This window comes from Patagioenas fasciata, chromosome Z (assembly GCF_037038585.1).
Source record: "Patagioenas fasciata isolate bPatFas1 chromosome Z, bPatFas1.hap1, whole genome shotgun sequence".
Lineage (NCBI taxonomy): Eukaryota > Metazoa > Chordata > Aves > Columbiformes > Columbidae > Patagioenas > Patagioenas fasciata.
In genome coordinates, this window is record NC_092560.1 from 24,955,176 (window position 1) to 24,974,010 (window position 18,835).

General features: G+C 37.5%; 1 protein-coding gene across 2 annotated transcripts in view; it reads right to left on the minus strand.

Annotated features, from left to right (window-relative positions):
• The window catches only part of PCSK5 (proprotein convertase subtilisin/kexin type 5), a 254,770-nt gene that overhangs the window by 162,432 nt on the left and 73,503 nt on the right, over positions 1 to 18,835 (minus strand). For both annotated transcript variants that reach the window (XM_065861037.2, XM_065861038.2), the window contains exons 4-5: positions 18,252 to 18,395; positions 15,899 to 15,975 (exon numbers count right to left, since the gene is read on the minus strand). In XM_065861037.2, the coding sequence (XP_065717109.1) occupies positions 15,899 to 15,975; positions 18,252 to 18,395 (221 nt within the window). The remainder of the gene's footprint in view (positions 1 to 15,898; positions 15,976 to 18,251; positions 18,396 to 18,835) is intronic.

Sequence of the window (18,835 nt, forward strand, 5' to 3'; positions counted from 1 at the left end):
GTTTCTGATAAGCATCAACTTTCTTTCTTAGCGTAATTATGCAGTAAATATATATGCACAAAGACAATGCATTGATACTAAGCAAAAAAAACAAACCCTAGTTTTTATTATAAATCAGAGTAGAATCCCAGAGATGGAACCTGTAACATGAACTAAACTACATAGTTTGTGGACATTTAAAATTTTAGCACTAAAAGAACTTTGAATGTTAAAATTATTTTCAAACCGCTATTGGAACAGGAAGAATAGAATTTTAGGTAGCCATGTTTAGCTGCAGGAAAATATCAGAGTTGGCACTAATTTTTTTGCAAAACTCTCCTTTAATTAAATTTTCAAATGTTTTCAAAGATCCCTTATACTGGAATGTATTCATAAACACGAACATGTGATATCTGGAACACCACAATGTGTCACTGCTGGAGAATATATATATTTGAACAGCAATATTCAGAAACGTATTTTATAAGAAATGCACGTTTTGCACCCCAGAGCAATGTCTTATGTAGTGCAGAAGACATTTTTTTTTAGAGCTGTTCATATATAAATTGTCTCTAACAATCTGGAGGATTAAAAGTAGTTTCGAAACTGGCAATGAGTTGGAATGTTGTTTAAGGAACATTTGAAAGTAACTGTCAGAGGTCAAAAGCACGGGCAAGGAAAACCTCAGTCTTCAGCCTCTAAAACACATCTGCTTCAGCTGAAAAATAATAAGAATGAAGATATTTCACAATGAAGAGATATTTGGATAATAACAGTGGAGAAAGAGATGACAGAGTAAGCGTGAAAAACAAGTTACACAGATCTTCAATGTGAGATATCAGGAAAAATGCCAAAGACTTGGGTGTTACATCACAGACAGGATCCTCTTTCTGGGCATCCAACAGAGTGTTGTAATGTGGTTACAGCACAGGACTGGAAGCTGTCTTGAGTCAAGGTCCCCAAGGCTAATGACTTTTTGCACGATTATGGGAAGTTACTTAAAGAATAACTTGAAAATAACTCATCTGTTTGTCACAAATAAAATCAAAGGTGACAGCATTGAAACAAACACATGGAACACTTCACATCTCAGACACACGTCTTAACAGCGTTGGTAACAGCAATGCTGCCTTGCCACTCTCTGTACATTCATTAGCTATTAGCAGTAAGCAGCTAATTTGTCACAAGTGTGAAGTTTTGACATGAGCCCTGCAAAGGACTGTGCTTCTACAATATTAATTACCATTTTACAATTTTGTTTATGTGAGTGGGAAAATGAATGTGCATGCATTGAACAAAAGGTCTTTTGCCTGTATTTTCTATCAAAGGCAAAACAAGCAATGAATAGAAGGTCTGACAAGGGCCATGAAATTTGACATAGAATGAGAAATAGTGAACAATATTGGCAATAACAAAAATTGGCAAAAACAAAATTGGTAATAACATATTTAGTCAAGTATATAGTTTTCAGTATTAAAAATAAAAATAATTATTTTCTGATGTCTTAATATTTTTTAATGCAAGGTAAAAATTTAATGCAGGTTTTTTTTTTTTTTCTAGAGAGAAAAAGGCATTGGGGTGAAGAAATAAAATCGTCCAAAAGCCAGCAAAGTGCAAAACTTTTATCTGAGGTTTTTTTTTTTTTTTAATAGCTTTTCACATTGACTGTACAGTAACCTTCTTAAGGTGGGTAATACAAGTCTTGTTCTCATTTATTAAAGCAAATCACAAGCAAAAACAATACAGTTTAGTTCCTGTGCACTGGAATTAAACCGGTAAAGCAGCAACATGAAGGCCAGTATAACCTTGAAACAGTATATTGCTACCTAGATATACCTAAGACTTTTTTTTGCTTTTGAAACTGAAGAATATGAGGCTGCTTAGACTTCAAGGCTCCCTTGCCACATAAGCAAAAAAAAAAAATATTTTTTTAACCTAATTCAATCTGGTTGAGAGGCTGTAGAAAGGAGGTAAAGTCATAAAACGAGGAGGATGTGCTCCAAGCAATTCTGGCAATCATTTTATGCATATGAGGGTGGTTGATCCCTTTTTGTGTGCAGCCTACAGAACAGAGGAGCATACATAGTTGGGAATAACTGAATATCTATCTATACCTTTCTCATTCTTAATATGTGAGACTAGAAAGTTTTATCACTTGTGACATACAGAAAAAAGCACAAACAAAAGCCTAACTTCGAAGCCTTTTGGAACATGGCCAACAAAATGGTAAGGGGAACTACTGCCTTATACAACTTTATGAGGGAAGAAGATGGACAAAATCAGGTATGCATTTTTACACACAAAAATTCTTGTAATTATCTTGTAAAAATACTTAATTTAGCTGATTTTTTACACTTGGTATTAGTGATTCAACACAACAATTAAACTATGTCTTCCCAGTCTGTGACAGCCTCAGTGAACAGAACGTAATCCTGGTACTTTGCTTGTGCAGCATCCTTACTTGCTTTACCTTGGGTTAAAACATATTAAGACATCAGTAAATAACTCGTTTTAGTTTCCATACATAAAACTATATACTTGGCTAAGTACGTTACTTGCTGATTTTGTTTGTTACATCTCATTTTATGTCACATGTTATCATGCACAGCCATGGAGGACTCACTTGCCTCAGTTACTGCCACAGTTATAAAGAGCAGTAATATAATATGGGAATTAATGTAACATGTTTGAGTCACTAAACACTGGGCATGTTATGCCTTCATATCAATGCAGCTCTGATCCTGAAAACAGAGCAATCAGATGCTGGACACAGGGAAAAGCAGAGGGAGGTGACACAAGAAAAACAAGGGACATAAAGCCTTATGATTCCTTCATCTCTATTGATCTGTCTCTCAGAGGAGCACCTATGAGTTGCTGAGCCCCCAGGGTTCGTGGGGTAGAGTAATACCTATGGAGCCAAAAAGCCACCTATGGAAATGATTGCAAGACAAATCCTGAACGTGGAAGCTGCAGAGGAAATAATGTCCCTGGCAGTTCATATTCCCATGCCACAGTCAATGCACTGTTCTCTAATGTCTTCATAATGCTATATTCAAGTTTAATACTCCAAAATGATGCTGCCTCATGCCAAAGAAATGCTGTCTGGATACTTACAGGCCTCAGCTGGCTAGAAAATAATCTCAGCGGGTGCCCCAGAGGCAGCCTCTCTTTCTCTTCCCATCTCTTTCCACCTCCATGCAAGAGACTTTTAGATCCTTGCAAAATCAAAAATCATTTGTGACACAAAGGTCATCTTGTCATTTTCATAGTCAATGCACAACACAGACTTCTATTTGACAGTACAAAACCCCCAAAGCAATAAAACAAACACCCAAACCTGAAAATATCCACGTGTCTTCATAAAAGGAGAATGGAAAGAAATATGTGAATCGACAGGAAACCTCACAAAGTAACTAGATATGCTCCTAGATGTTCTCAGCAGATGTTGCTGAGATGTTGCTTCAACATCGACTATTTTACTTACAACCTGATTTAACTGGAAAGATGTAAAAGCAAATGTATTTAAGCAAACAAGCAAAAATCTTTACACCCAGAGTCTTGTACCATACTAACAATATTTTCTGTAACTTTGATTTACCCTTGTTAATTACAAAATAAAATATTTGAAACTGACACAAAAATACTTAAGATGATACTTGGAAAACAAGTCCTTGCACTAGTTCTTCTCATGCAACTATATCGATAGTTTGAGGTTTTGTTAGTGGTTTTTGGAGTCTAATATTAATCCTAAATTGGGAACAAGACCTCAGACTGCAAAGGAAGTGTCACTCCCAATATTATTTTATACAAATCTGAAACTCTTGGTATACTTTATGAATGCTTCCTATTAAGTTTGCTTAAGATGCAGGTTTATTTATTAAGTTTCATTATTGAACTGTTATCATTGTTTCTGAATATAGGGTTATGTAAATTAGATTATAGGTAATTTTCTATAATTTTTAAAGGCTCTAGAGTAAGAACTGGAATACTGATATAACAAGTATTTTTGGCTAGGCTATGCATTTGCTACTTCTAGGAAAATCTCCCCATATTTATCTAAGATATTAGCATTAGAAAACACAGGCTTGGACAAAATGAGTAAAGCTTGCTAGAAATTTGGTGCTGAAACTTCTGAATGTACCATCTACAGTGAACATGCTTGTACTTGAGCAAGGTCACTGCATACTGGCTATGTCATGTTATCTATACAGCAGGCATAAAGAAGAGCTTTGGATGAGATGGATACAGATGAAGTAGTCTGTCACCTGTTTTTTGAGCAAAGGAAAAAAGTGACTAACCAAAACCAGCAAATTCACTTTCTCACCTGCTTGCATTTCACCACCTTTTACTATAACGTCTACAATCTTTAAAAGTCATACTGTTGGATGTAAGAAAATAAAACTACTCTCATTCTACTGAAGAGGTATCAAGAGGTTCAGTTGCAAATCTGAGACTAGGAGGAACACCCCTACTACAATAGCCACAGCTTAATATTGATAACTTTCAGAATAAATATGTAAATTCTACACCCATTTATTTGCTCTATAAGCAAATTATCATATCACATCCAAAAACTAAGCCACAAATAAAACTTCAGACTGCAATTTCTGAACATCCCTTCATAAGCTAGCAAACTGCATGTAACCCACGGAGAGGCAGGAACATTTTGTTCCACATTAGTGTTGGCTCGTGGTAGAGGTCTGCCCTGTGAATTAAAAGACATTGCAACCTAATTATGCATGAAGAAACCAAGTGATAGAACTTATTTGGTTAATGCTTTTTATCTATTTGATCTTACAGCTGGGAAGCTGATTTCTAAGATTTTTCGAGGATCTTCATCTGCTTTGGTCATATTTACTGTGTATTTGAAGTGTCCTATATATTTGACCTCTGCAGATATCACAAATTCCTCTGATAAGTGTACCTGCTGTTGCTACATGCAATAACTGAAATTATATGAGTTAACAGAAGTGAAGATGCTGTTCCACTTTTCTTCAACTGTTTTCTACCTGCATTTACCTACATTTCATTCAGTCACTTCCAGTGCTACAGGTGTCAGTTATGTGTTGCTTTTCAGGGACTAACGGACCAGCACAGTGACTCTGGGATCAGCAGCTCTGCAACAGCTCTGTCCACATTTGGGTACTTCTCCGGAGCACAAGCCTGTCATACCAGAACATGCCAACATACGCAGAGGATAACTTATCACAGATCTTGTGGTCAACTTCACCATGAAATCAGGCTTGCAGGAATAATGCTTCAGGTGTCTGTTACCATAAAGAACCCATCCAAAACTACTAGAATTATTCCTGGGAACCAGTACGTTATTAAAGGTTGGTGTATTGACCCAGGTAGGCAGCTAACCTCTACCTAGTTACTTGTTCCCTCCTTCTCACTGGGACAGGGGAGAGAATTGGAAGAGGAAATCTAAGAAAACCTTGTCAGTTGAGATCAAAACAGTGTAATAAATAAAGAGAAAAAAGAAAAAGAAACACAAGCAAGTGATGCGTACGTAATTACTTATCACCTTTCACCTGCAGATCAATGCCCAGCCACTCTCCAAGCAGCAGCTTAGAGTTTTGAAAAACTGTCCCCCCAGCTTTAGTTCTAAGCATGATGTTATATGGCATGGGATATCTCTTTCGTCAGTTGGGACCAGCTGTATGCCCTTCCAGCCTCTTCTTCACCATCAGCCTCCTTGCTTGAGCGGGCAGTGTGAGAAATAGAGGCGGTCTTGATGCTGTGCAAACACAGTTCAGCAGTAGCTAAAGCACAGGTTATCAACACGCTTTTGTTCACAAATCTAAAGGATAGGACCATATGGGCTGCTGTGGAGAAAATCAACTATACCCCAGCCAGATCCAGAACAACCTGGTATAACTATGGAAAATAAACCACTAAAAATAATTTATCAGGACTGCTCACGTTCCTAGACGACCATGACTAAAAGCAAGTAACACTAATGCCTACGTTCTTTATCACCTTAAATTCATGGTCATGAGCCTGCTCTGTTACAGTACTTAGGTATATTATCTTCCATTCCACATCTTTTGTTTCACAAGCTTTTGTATGACAGTATATTATCAGCAACTATTTATCCTGATTTATATTTTTCATTCTGACACAAATATATATCTGAGCAGGAAAGATCTCAGGTGCTTGAGCAATCTCCTTGTATTAAAAATCTCCACATTAGAGCTCCATCATCTCTGCACAAAGAAAAAACAAATGAAAAAAAAAAAAACAACCTTCTCAAAAATATTTGTATTAATTCCACTGAAATCACAGCTAAGTAGAAATGAAAATATCCTACAAATACAAGAATGCACATCTAGGTTTTCATATTTAGACCTCCTTGGCAGGAAACCAGTCCATTGGACCTTTTTAAAACAGTCTGGGAGAATGCTTTTAGGGAAAAAAGGTATTTATACTTTCATGTAAGGAAGACACTGACAGATGCAAGGATTCTAAGGTCATAAGGCAAAACAGAGGAGCAAGTCAGTGATGAGCAGGCAGGTCAATAACACATCTTTACCTGTTCTGCATACTTCATTTCTAATAGCAGATGACTGCTGTGACAACATTTTAAAGAAATGAATATTTTGTAACTCTGTGTCTTCACCATATCACAGCTCAGAGACATACTTCCTACCTATTTTGAATTCTGAGTGCATTTCAGTTGTACTATGCAAGATAGGTACTGTGCTCAATCCTAAATTTAATTCGATGCTGTCTTGCATTAAATGGACCTACCATTTATCTTCAGAGCTGTATTTCAAAGATGAATTGGGAAACTGTTGAAGTAAGTTCAAGTCCTACTCTTATCTGTGTCAATAACTGGTTTTTAATGAAACTTATGTCATTAATTTGGCAGAAGCAAGTTTTGCTCCTAATTGAAAAGGGGTTTTACTGTACGAAGGCTAATTTTCACACATTCACTACACTGTAGAAGTTAGGAGCGGTTCATCTGATATTTATGGAGTGTTAAGAAGAATAATATGAGGACATAAGTCTGGGTTGAAAGGCAAGGTAACACATACCTTCTCACTACACTCTCTTTGGCACCCTGACGCCTCTAGCCAACAGCCTCACTATCCCATGTGTTGGAGAAGTAAAGAAGTCATAGTTTCTACCTCAGTTTGCTAAAATCGGGGGTTTTATGATTGTGTTGGGACTCTATAGCAACAGAAATAATTTTCAAAGCAGGTTAAACTTTTGTAGCATAGATCCCAGTGCACAATCTACATCTGTGAGAGATACCCATTGCTTCACTTCTGCATCAGAATTTCTCTACCTTGTTTGCCTTCCTTCAGGAAAAAAAAAATGTAACTTGTCTTCAAGACAGCAATCTGACTTTGCTTAAAATGTCAAATGTAATACTTCGACTGTGTAACTTTAAGAAAAATTACAAAATCACAGTAATGTGAAAAAATAAAATAAGACTGCCTACAGCAATAAACCTACACAGATTCATTTTTTTCATTTGCAAGAAAAAGCAACATCTGATAGTATTACCCTGTAAATGTCTTATAAAAGCACCTAATAATTCCATTAGAGCATTTGCTTATAGCATAACTTTGCAGAGTTCAACCATTAATAGCATGCTATTTAGAAAAATGCTTCAATTAAAAAGCTTTTGACACTGGATTTACAATTACTTTATCAAACTTGCAATTAGAGGTCTGCTTGTGATGCCACAAGCATTAAAGTCGGAATCAATACTACGCTTTTTGCATGTGTGTGCTGGCAGAGAAGTCTCGATGAACCATATTTTGCACTGCGTTTGACTGAGCTGACTCCTGTGAAATCAGCTGGCAAAACCAATTACCACATACACAGCATGGATCCACTCTAACTGTCTCTAATACCTACAATGTCTGAAAAGGTGACAACACATGGAAATGTATTTGTGCTCTCAAATTATATTCAGCTGTAGACCTGTTTGTATAAGTGTATGCAATTTGAGACTGGTCTACCATTTTACTGAATCAAAACTTGCCCAGTGCAGTTGTAGACTCTTTCCTCCTAAGTCCAAAACCTCAAAACACAGATGTATACTTAGAGGAAATACCAGCTCCGGGTTAAATTCCATTTGAAAAAAAACCTTTCATTTCTAACTCTCCGTGAAAAAAAATTCAGAAAAGTGAATGCCACAAATACCATAACTATCAAAGTTTATATCTCTCCTATTGTTGACTTTGAATTGGAAGGGAAGATCTGACTCATTGTTATCAATTATTTACATAAAAGAACTAGAAGGAGTTGCATAACGCTTCAGAATGTCATTTTATTTGTGAGCTCATTGTCTGGTACTCCAGTAATTAGAAACAGGAAAAAGGCTTTCCTGTATTGTTGTGGTTAAATGTTTTAAGATCGTGAGAGTCTTATACATTATAAAAAGGACAAGCGCTGTTCCTTGAACACCAGCTAGGCAGTGAAAAATACTGTGCCGCAACAGATACCAAGGTAATGAAAAGGACTATTTCTTTCATCTTAGAGCAACTGGAACTCTGTCTGACTTTTGTTTTTGTTTATTCCTCTATTTGACTTCTGCTGCTTTCAATGGCTACTCAAAGAAATGTCTTTTGGCTCTCAAAAAATTATAACTCATACCACTTGTGGACTTCAGAGGGGATTATGTAATGCAGTGTGATAATATAATCAGCAGATTAGAAGAGTTTACCAAAAAGGTAATTTTGGCAGTTTGACAAAAATGTCATTAGGATATTTTCCACTATTAAAGCTGAAACCTGGATCTAAAGGCTACTGGATCAAGCCCTGTAGTCCAATGAATTTTTCATTGTCTTATCAATATGAAGTGCTCTCACAATGGACTGACCATAGAGACCAACGGTGTTGTGGGTGAGTCAATCAGCTTGACAAAGACCACCTCTTCTCTAGCCCCACTAATTGTCCTCAGCTACCAGCAATTTTAGGGTCCCACTTAATTCAAACCTCCAAATGAACACTCTTTTTATTCTGAAGCCAGAAAACAGGAGAATTTAAAAATACCAACACTTATTTTGTTTTCTGTTTTAATGCAGACCTGACCTCTTCTCACAGGTTAAAAACCTGTTTTACATTGAAAGAAAAACATTATCAAATGTGGTGGGGATTCATGCTCCATGTTTCTACAATATTTTTCTTTCCAGAAAATTTACACACATGCATCAAGTCCTTCAGTCCTTCCCTGAGAGGAACAAAAGATATATGATGATTACCCCTGAGGTACAGCCCCTTGAAGGATGGGCACATTCCTTTAGTAACAGCACACAGGGACTCTAAGTAACAGTTAAAACAGTAAGTGAGGAAAATCATGCTCCAAATGAATCTGTACAATTACCCTGCTTCAGCACAGTACAACTCTCCAAGTTGCAATGTTTACCTCCATTATTTTTACAATTTTGCACTGGGACCTTTAACTATAGCAACTGGCAAGTAACACAGACTTAATATCTCATGATCTCCTTGCTGCATCATGCCCCTAGGCACTTGGTTGGGTCACTGGATCATAATTAATTTGGAGGCTAGATGATGAATCACTAACACCGCTCCTTAAAAAATGTGGCAATCTCACTGTACGCTAACATGGCCTGGACCCTGCTTCATTATTAACATCTGCTAAAATTGCAGTGCAATAGGATATGGCCACAAGGGCAATGAGTTTAAAATCAGAAAAGAACCAAAACACAATAAATCAGGATTTCAATCTCTGTCTGCAGCATCTATACCAACAACCTCTGACTGCTTCAGATACTGGTTTTCATAAACGAACGCTTCACCAGTTCATAAAAAAAACCCAAAACTGAAGTTTCCTAGCAATCCTAATTTAATCCATTAAATTTGTACACTAAGACACACTAAACATCTGACATTCAGTCATTGGTACCTGAAATGAACAATACCACATTCAGTGTAAGTGTTTGATCTATTGATCTGAAATGTACATACATACATAGTAAGTTAATTCTCTACTATAAATTACCTTCCTATTAAGGAAGACTTGTCTGCTCAGAGATGCTTTGCTGGCATTGGGCAGAACACACTTTGCCAGATCACCAGATTCAGTGACACCATCCTTCAGGTTTTAAGTCTCCAGAGGCTGGAGAAAGGATGAAAAGTCAGAAAAAGAGTAGACACAATCCAGATCAGAGCAGATTCCCTCCAAAAAAAGCCTTTTCCTGAGACCTGACACCTTGCTTTAACTTATCTCCAGCCTCCTTTCACAGCTTAATAACTGACTTTCCCAGGTCGTCCCTGTAGGTGTGATCCTTGGGATCTGCAGTGCAGTCCTGTCAGAAAGCCCTGAGAAGGCATAAGCAAAAGTAATAGTGACCAACCTAAAAAATTACCAAGGTCATTTTTCTTGTTGTGACTAACCCTTGGACAGTAGAATTGTTTTTTACGCAAAAGATAAAGCACAAGATGGTGCAGCAGTGCTTCTCAGTACAGCTTATCTTCCCTTCAGTTTTGTCTGCAGCACATGATACAGCCAATTTCAAAGGAATAGCAATGGGTGCATACTGGCAATTAAAATGCATAAACCACACAGACAGATACCCTCAGTTGTGAGTACTGCTTTCTATCACACTGTTGCAGTGGGAACCTTTTTCAGATGATCTTTCAAGCCAGCAACGAGAGACTTCAGGCTCCCTGTGTTCAACTGGGCACAGTTCTTCAGATATCTGTTCTAAATAGTGTCACAGGAGTCAATGAAGCTTTTTACTTTCGCTTTATTGACTAACCAGGAGGCAGCAGGAGTGAATCTGCTTGTCAAAATACTTAGTATCCATTCTGATTAAATGACTCAGGACATACTATGGGTCTTCAATACAAGCAGACAGTAAAAATGAGCAGCTTGTCACTCTTGGAAGAAAATTAAGCCTTTGGCATTTTATTGAGCAACTACATCAATGTAACTGACACATGAAAGTAATAATGAATCCGAATGGATGCCACAGGAAAAAAAGTCAGTGTGTTGTATTGAACAGGACTGAAACTCGTTAACTCATTAACTTTTTTACTATTGTGAAAAAAGATGTAAAGCTGTCCAGATATTACAAAGTTTAGACATAATTACCTTGTGTTTCTTATGATTTTTGAACACCAAAAAAAGTCTCCCAAAAATATTATACTTATTAAAAAGAATTTAAAATGTTATCAAAATAAGTTATTTATGTAGTGGGATGCATCACTGAAAAATGTTGAAGAGGCATCCAAAGAGTGACTCAGTATCTCCAAAACAGAAATGACAGCTTACTTTTACTTTTTCTTACATAAGTTTAGTAAGAACTCCATTGAAGTCAGCTGGTGTTATTAAAGGAGATTTTTTAAAAAGTCCTCTGTTTTATAAAAGTACCTGTCATCAGAATAAGACCTAAGCTCTGAAATACAAACCAAGAAATTTCTCATAAAACAGAAAAACTCGTATTTATTTGGTCAAAATAGCAAAACATTTTAATACTATGAACATTTCTGTTTTATTTCTGAGGCTACACAATGGGTGGGGTATTACTTCAGTGATCCCATTTCTATTCTATCTAAGGATCTGTGACTGATAATGCCTAGTTGTTTCAGCATAGATGTTTACAGGTAACAGTGGAATAACAGAAAAAGAATAAAGCAGCAGTACTCAGCAGTAAACCAAAACAAGATGCTTTGCATAGCAGGAATCACTTAATCCACAGCTGACTGCTGTCTTTAGCCTCTGAGCAAAATGAAGCTCTAGTATGGGCCTGTACCATTTACAGGCTTCGTGATTTGCTGCGAATTTGTAGAAACCAAAGTAATCTTCTGGCAGGACTCCTACATACCATAGTAGTTAAAGAAACTATCGTCCCACCCTGATTTTGACTACAAGCCTTGAAATACTAGTCAAATGTTTCTATCCCTCTGTTTTCTTCAGCTAATGTAAGATTTAATGTAAAATTTCAAAAATATAATTCTGGAAAGTGCCACTTTAGTTATCCACAGTCACTTCACAAACCCCCAGTTAATTTTTTTCTCATTCATTTTTCCTCACCATAAGCCTTGGCAACAGAAAGCTTTCACTACTAATTAAAAGTGAAAAGCTAGCAAACAGACTCAGTACCCTGATGTTTCACAGCTGCGTGCAAAGCCGCCCAGAGACACCTGCCTATTTTTACAGCAATACTTTGTACTCTTTTTCATTCTTTCCCTTAAGGTTGGGTTATAAAATGAGGCAGAATAGAACAGTTCACAGAACAATGGTGCATTTGTACATCTCACCTTTACTGGAAGATACAAAGCACCATTACACAATGTTGTCCAGTTGCTATAGCAGGAAGCAGGAATCAACCAAACTGATCTTCTACATTTGAAGTCTTTGCAAAAAATGGCTTTCAGAATGTTCGCTGGTTGTGGTTACCTCAACTTCCAGGCACTACTTGAATAACTAGTGCCAAATGACCATGTATCCTGGATAATCAGAATTCCTGTCCCAATTTCTGAAGATATTTTAGACATTAAAAATATCGAGAGGCTACTAGTAGTGATTTTCAGTACCCGTGTAGTTGTTTAATTCTTACTGAGTCCACTGGGAACTGGGGAAAGAAAGGCAACACCTCCAAGAGTTGGAGGTGCTTAGGTACTGCCTACCATGCTCAGTGTATCTGCTAATTGGAAACACTGAGCCTTTAAGCAGAAGTTAGGCTGCCAAGTAATCTTGCACTGAAAGCATGTTTCATGCATCCTCTGTGTCCAAACGCTAACTCTGCACTGACACCATACCTCCTGATAACAATGGTGAAGCTCAGTACAGCACAGCATCTGCCCTCCCACCACCACATCTCACTGCAGGACCTTACGGCTTGAGCAGAGTATTCACCAGGGAGGTGTGGTATGAAAACTCAAATCCCCCAGTCCCAGGAGAGAAATGAATCAGTCCAGTTTTATATCTCATATAAAACTCTAACTAGGATGAAATAGAAACCAGTCTCCCTTCTCTGGACATACTTTGTAAGAAAGTGACAACTTCAGTACCCAGCAAAACAAAAAGATTCAGCTGTGTTTCACAGCTGGAGATATGTGACTCCTGGCAGCACCAAAGTGGGTGAATCCCTAAAAGCCCACCTAAACTGAGAGGTCCAAGTCTATCCTCACTATGCCCCAACTTCAAGGACAGAAGCACCTTCATGCAAATGGGCCAGGCTATGTCCTGGAAGTGTGTGTGGGGATGGTGGGTGGTTGGACAGCAGCAGAGAGGTATGTGCTGTGATGCAAACTATCAGCTCAGCTGAGGAGTATTCACAGAGGGCCAGGCTGACTGACACATCCTTTCTCAAAAATCCTTGGAGGCCGCTGCTGGCAATTGCCTGTCCATCACATTCAGTTTTGTGGACAACAGTCGTAGGGACTTGGGGCACTGTCACACAGTCCCCTTAGTTCACTGAAACTGGCACTGCCAGTTAAAGGTTCAGGCCATGCTTCATTTTCCCCACTTGTGTCTGTTTTGCTCTCCTCTAACCTCAGGCTGAACTGAATGAGGTGCCTGCCTGACCTGGCTGAAAATGCAATTTGTTGTTGCTGTTGTTGGCAACGTATTTTTCAGCATGGTTCACTCCAGAGAGCTGCACAAAGGCTGAGGAAAGGAGGAAGGAACAAACATGAAGTAAGGAATGGGGGTGACCGCTCTTTTGTTGTGATCAAGCAGTCACAGTTTTGCTCTTTCAACACTTCGTACAGGGCTATAATATAGACAATGAGTTCAAAGCTAGACTGATGCTGAGGGGGTCAATCACACAAATTAGTTGTTGCAGCATGCTCAGTGGCAATGTCTACGTACTCTGGGCTGCTAACAATTTGTGATCCTATGTGTTCCTACTCCATTTTCAAGTAACTATAATAGCACATTTATAAACCTTGCTTGTAGTCTTGAGACCTCTCATCAGCCAAACCAAATATTTCTCTTATTAACCACCAAAAATTTATAGCGCATTTGCTGATTCTGACCTTTTTGCACCAGTAACAGGACGCTTCTAAAATGGTGATAACAATGTCACATGTAATTCCTCAATTGTAAGAAAAATAGAAGGCCTTGAAAGAGCATTAATTGATAGACTTTTATTCATTCTTGTGTTTCAGTCAATGCACGTGTGTCTTGAGGATATCTCCTAACAACTTCAATGTAGTATTAATACATTCCATACTACCATCTAGCTCTGAAATTCTTGGATTGTCACTAACTTCACTAAGGCAATGCAGCAAGTTGGTCTATCTGCAATTTATTCCATATCAGTGTTTTTTTTTTGCTTGGACTTAAACTAGGATGCATGTGCAGAATGTTTGCACATTTCAAAGCAAAATGTTTCACTGAATTTCTCTTTTTATTTTCTCATGCTTTAGGAGATTCCTAGTGACAAAGAGGCAAATACTATTCAATAAGTTGAACTTCTGTATGAAAATAGGATGAGAAAGATCTGCCTAACAGGCAAAAGGGAAAAAAACATCTCTTGCATGTACTTGTTTCTAGACAAAAATATTTGGCAGCATGTAAACAGCATCAAATAAGAACAACTAAATGAGAACACAGGCCAAGATTGCAGTTCCAACTAAATAAACTGTTATTATTTTTATTATTATTATTCAAATTAATACCAACGTGTTTCCATGTTAAACAGTATTTCTAGTCATCACCACTAAGAAATATGTGTGTGTTTATGTACGTTTATTTATACAGCTTCTAAGCACTAATTCCTTACACATTTCTCAACTCAGCCTACCGGGCAGGATAAGGCTGACTGACCAAACAAGTATTTAGCAGTTCAGTTGACCTCAGTTTTCACAGTTATTTCACCATATGGCTGAAAGCAGTTATGACAGCTCCTCGAGATTCACTGTGAGACAAGTAGATCTATATGTAACAGGCAGCTATGCGTAACAAGGCGCTGTTTTTCAGCCTGTCCAGACATGCTTTACTGCTGTTATGAAGAAACCATTGACCAGGAGAGGATTCTCCCATCAAAGTGTGATCCAAGATTGCTCCACTTGGCTTCTCCAGTCAAACCAATGTTAAGTTTTGCTGCTGATTCTCAGCTCACACCTGCTGCTTTCTTCTGCATAAAGTTTGTGGCATTGTAGGGAAGAGACAACACAAACCCAAATGCATTTCAGTTCTATAAAGGACTACATTTCACCTCTTGCAGTCTCTCTTCTGCAGGCAAACAATACTAAATGTTTTCCACAATTAAAAACAAACAACCAGACCTCAAGAAAACATGTTGACAGCTGATAGGATTATCGTTTTCCTAATTCAAGTTATTTCTTTCTGCCAAGTCCTAGTTGAAAAAAATGTTACCAACAAATCACTCCCTGAAATACTCCTGGGGGCAGGAAAGTGACCTGCTTCCTAAGGTGAGGTGTCCCTCCCTGTGTTTCTCCCAGGCTTCACCAAAGCACAACCAAAGAGCAAAGCTGGAATGACAAATATCAGGAAGCTGAGCTCTGAAGGAGAAATACATGATTTGTGAGATATTTCTCACCAGTCATGTGATGCAGATATTATAACCCAGCAGAATTACAACTTTTGAGTTTATAAATTATCTATCAAGGATCTACATATTAAGTCTCCATCACTTTAAAAGACATTGTTAGAGAAAAAAAAAAAAGAGAAAAGTAAGAGTCCCCCTTTATACATCACAGAGGGATGGAAAATGGTTCATTTCATGTGACCAGAACTCTCAAAATGATTTTCATGTGTTCTTGGATGGCTCTAAATGCTTTCAAAGAGTAAGTGCCATACAGTGTGCATGGAAGAGACATAAACATGTATTTCACAAAGATTTAAATGCAAATCATGCTGCTTTATGAGATTTCAAGTTTCCTGGACGTTCATAGAAGAAGTGGTACTTTCTATTTGATGAACTAGATTGAATATATCATGAATGTCATAGTGCCTTACTTGTTCTCGTTGCTGGCATCGTATCGAGGCATAGGGTCAAAATCATTTCCATTGACATCAAAACTGGCCTGTGAATCCTACAGCCAACAGGAGAAAGAAAACCAGTTTCTCATTAATTAGCCATTGACTCATATGGCCTATAAGTTCTTCAGCAGGTTGCTACAAGAGAGTAATTAGGTTAACTAACATTCCTGTGGTTTTATGATGATTGCATGTTTTAGGTAAGAATTATATATTTAATAATTACAGGATTTACATACTTTATTTTATTTTTTGAAAAGGAAGAAGGATAACAAATGTTCTGAAAAAGCATAGTATCTTATCAGACAGGAAATAAAAAGTGGTGTTTCATTAAACCAGAAGACTACATTTCTTCTAAGAAACTTTTGGAAGTTAAGAGAATCCATTCTCAAAATTGGGATTTTGCTAAATGTTTCAAGATTCAAGAAATTATCTGCACAATGGTGACTGAAATTTCACTGATAGTTTTGAGGAATAAGGTCATTTTCTTTAAAATCTTATTATAAAAATACAGCTTGAAATTCAACATAAGCTTCATTACCATTTCCCTTGGAGTGTTTCAAATATTTGCAATATATCTCTGTATTTTTGTTCCATATTTTATATTTACCAGAGTTCTTACAGCTGAAAATAGTTTATACAGTAAATAGCTGCTGGTTTGTATGGCTCCCATTAATTGATGCGGTAGCATGTTGTGTGTTGACATGGCAAGCAGCTCTTTTTAATCTCTTCTTTGTTCAAAACCAATTACCACATCCACCTCAAATATTCCTGTTTGCAGCCACACCAGCAGTAATCTGACATATAGAAGGCATTTGTCATCAAAAAAGCAATGTGTACTGCTTTGGGGGAATTCCTTGCTGGTGTGAGGAAAGGGAGAGAGGAGGTGGTAAGGGAATAAATAGCTACTTTAAAATCAGTGGAAGGATAGTACTTGGATGAGGCGACATATGATACAATCTGGGTCATTCATTGAGGAGGTAAAATAATATTTGGATTTTTTAAATAACTTAAGAGATTAAAATGAAAATTGCGGCAAGCACTGGGGATCAAGCATACATTGCCAAATAGGGCAACTGCCTGTCACTTGTGTTTGTGCAGTCCTCCTCATGTATTTCAAAGCTGGATCCCATGTGTAGCATGGGGAAAGACACAGATGTAAGTATGGCTAAATTCAAATAAATGGCTTTAAACTGTGGACACGATTACAGTTTTTGATGGGCTGTTAAATATGTTTTTTGTCACTTTCATCTCTTCAATGCTCTGTCAAGATTATATGTTCACTGGCAAAAAGCCTGCGCTCAGGGCTCTTCCATAATACAAGATCTGCATCTGTAATGGGACTGAAGGTACATGTACATCTTGTGCTGGTCAGCTGCATTAGTCAGGCTCAATCCAAACACATTTGTTTGTTTTCTTACCTTGTGTTAATATACACCTTGCATGCTTCATTTCAGAGAAATGATAAGGTCCACAAGGTCATGTGGTTTCATGTAATGCCTACTCCCAAAGCACAGGACTAATCACTTCAGCAGAGCATGGCCATGATGTTCTGAACAGCTTTGAACTCTGACACTAATACATGAAGTCACACAACAGAGAAGCATCTTCTCCTTGTATTTCACAATCCTTACAAGGTATATTAAACTAATCATTTAAGTATGATGAACCACAAGCAGACACCTCCTGAGGTGACATGAAACATGGGATGTGGAAAACAAAGCTCTATTACACATTGTGAGGAAACTCATTGGAGTTAAGAGAGATTTACCAGAAAGACTCCAAAATATCCAAAACCACCTGTTTTTAACTCAGTGAATCATAACAAGTCATGTCCTTTTCCTTTCATATTATTTCTAGCAGTAAGAGAAGTAGCTTTAAAAACAAATACATGGAAGGATATGCCTAAAATCACAGCCTTTGAGAAAAGCTGCTGTCTTGCTAGCTAAATGCATTGGCCAAAAATGGACTTCAGCTGCATACATTAACTGAAAAGTAGCGTATTCCATTCGTAAGATCTGAGAGTATGAGGATATTAAGTAAAATACTTACAGAAAAGAGAAAAAATATCCTATGATTAGTTGCAGTCCTTCAGAAATTCAGGACTCAGCTACAAGTGGCATTCAGATATTAAATATGTTCAGACTGAACATAGTCTTAACTAAAACAATACAAATTAACAAAAGATGTCTTCGTTCCTCCCATTGATGGGAGCTGTCTTTGTTTCTCCCTTGTATGATCCTTCCTTCTTCACTACTCCATCTTTCCAGGAGCAGCAAATTTATTTAGGATAATAACACAGCAACAACTCTGGACTCCGGTGGATACTCACATAATTCTGCAGCAAGTCTGGATGGTTTCTTTCAATGCCGTCATCCAGGATGGTGACCACAACGTTTTTTCCAGTGTAACCTCTCTTCCAAGCACCTACTATATTCATATCTGATTGGCAATGGTGGGTGTTATCACTGCAGTGCTGAGGAGAGGAGATAAAGATGTTGGAGCAGATTAGGGAGCAGTGTGGGGTTGAGATACTATCATACTTAGATTAACTTTACCATGTAAATCGGCACATGAGCATATTGATTTGAATAGCAAATATACAAGATCAACACCTTAATTTCGACAGCAAATAATTTAAAAAGAAATCCCAAATTATATGAGAATTGCTAGACTTGGTTATTTCTCTTTCAGAGTACTCTTCACGGTAGCAATAGAAAAGCAAAATGTGCAGCTATACTGAGCTAGCACTAGGAGCCTTGTGTAAGACAAAGCAATTATTCCTGGCTGTTAAGCATGCTCATTTGAAATGTATATTTGAATTACTTGAATTTTTTCAGAAAAATACAAACCATATGTGGATAGGAGTAGACAAATGCCTGTACAAAAATGGTCACGGAAACAAAACTTGTTTTT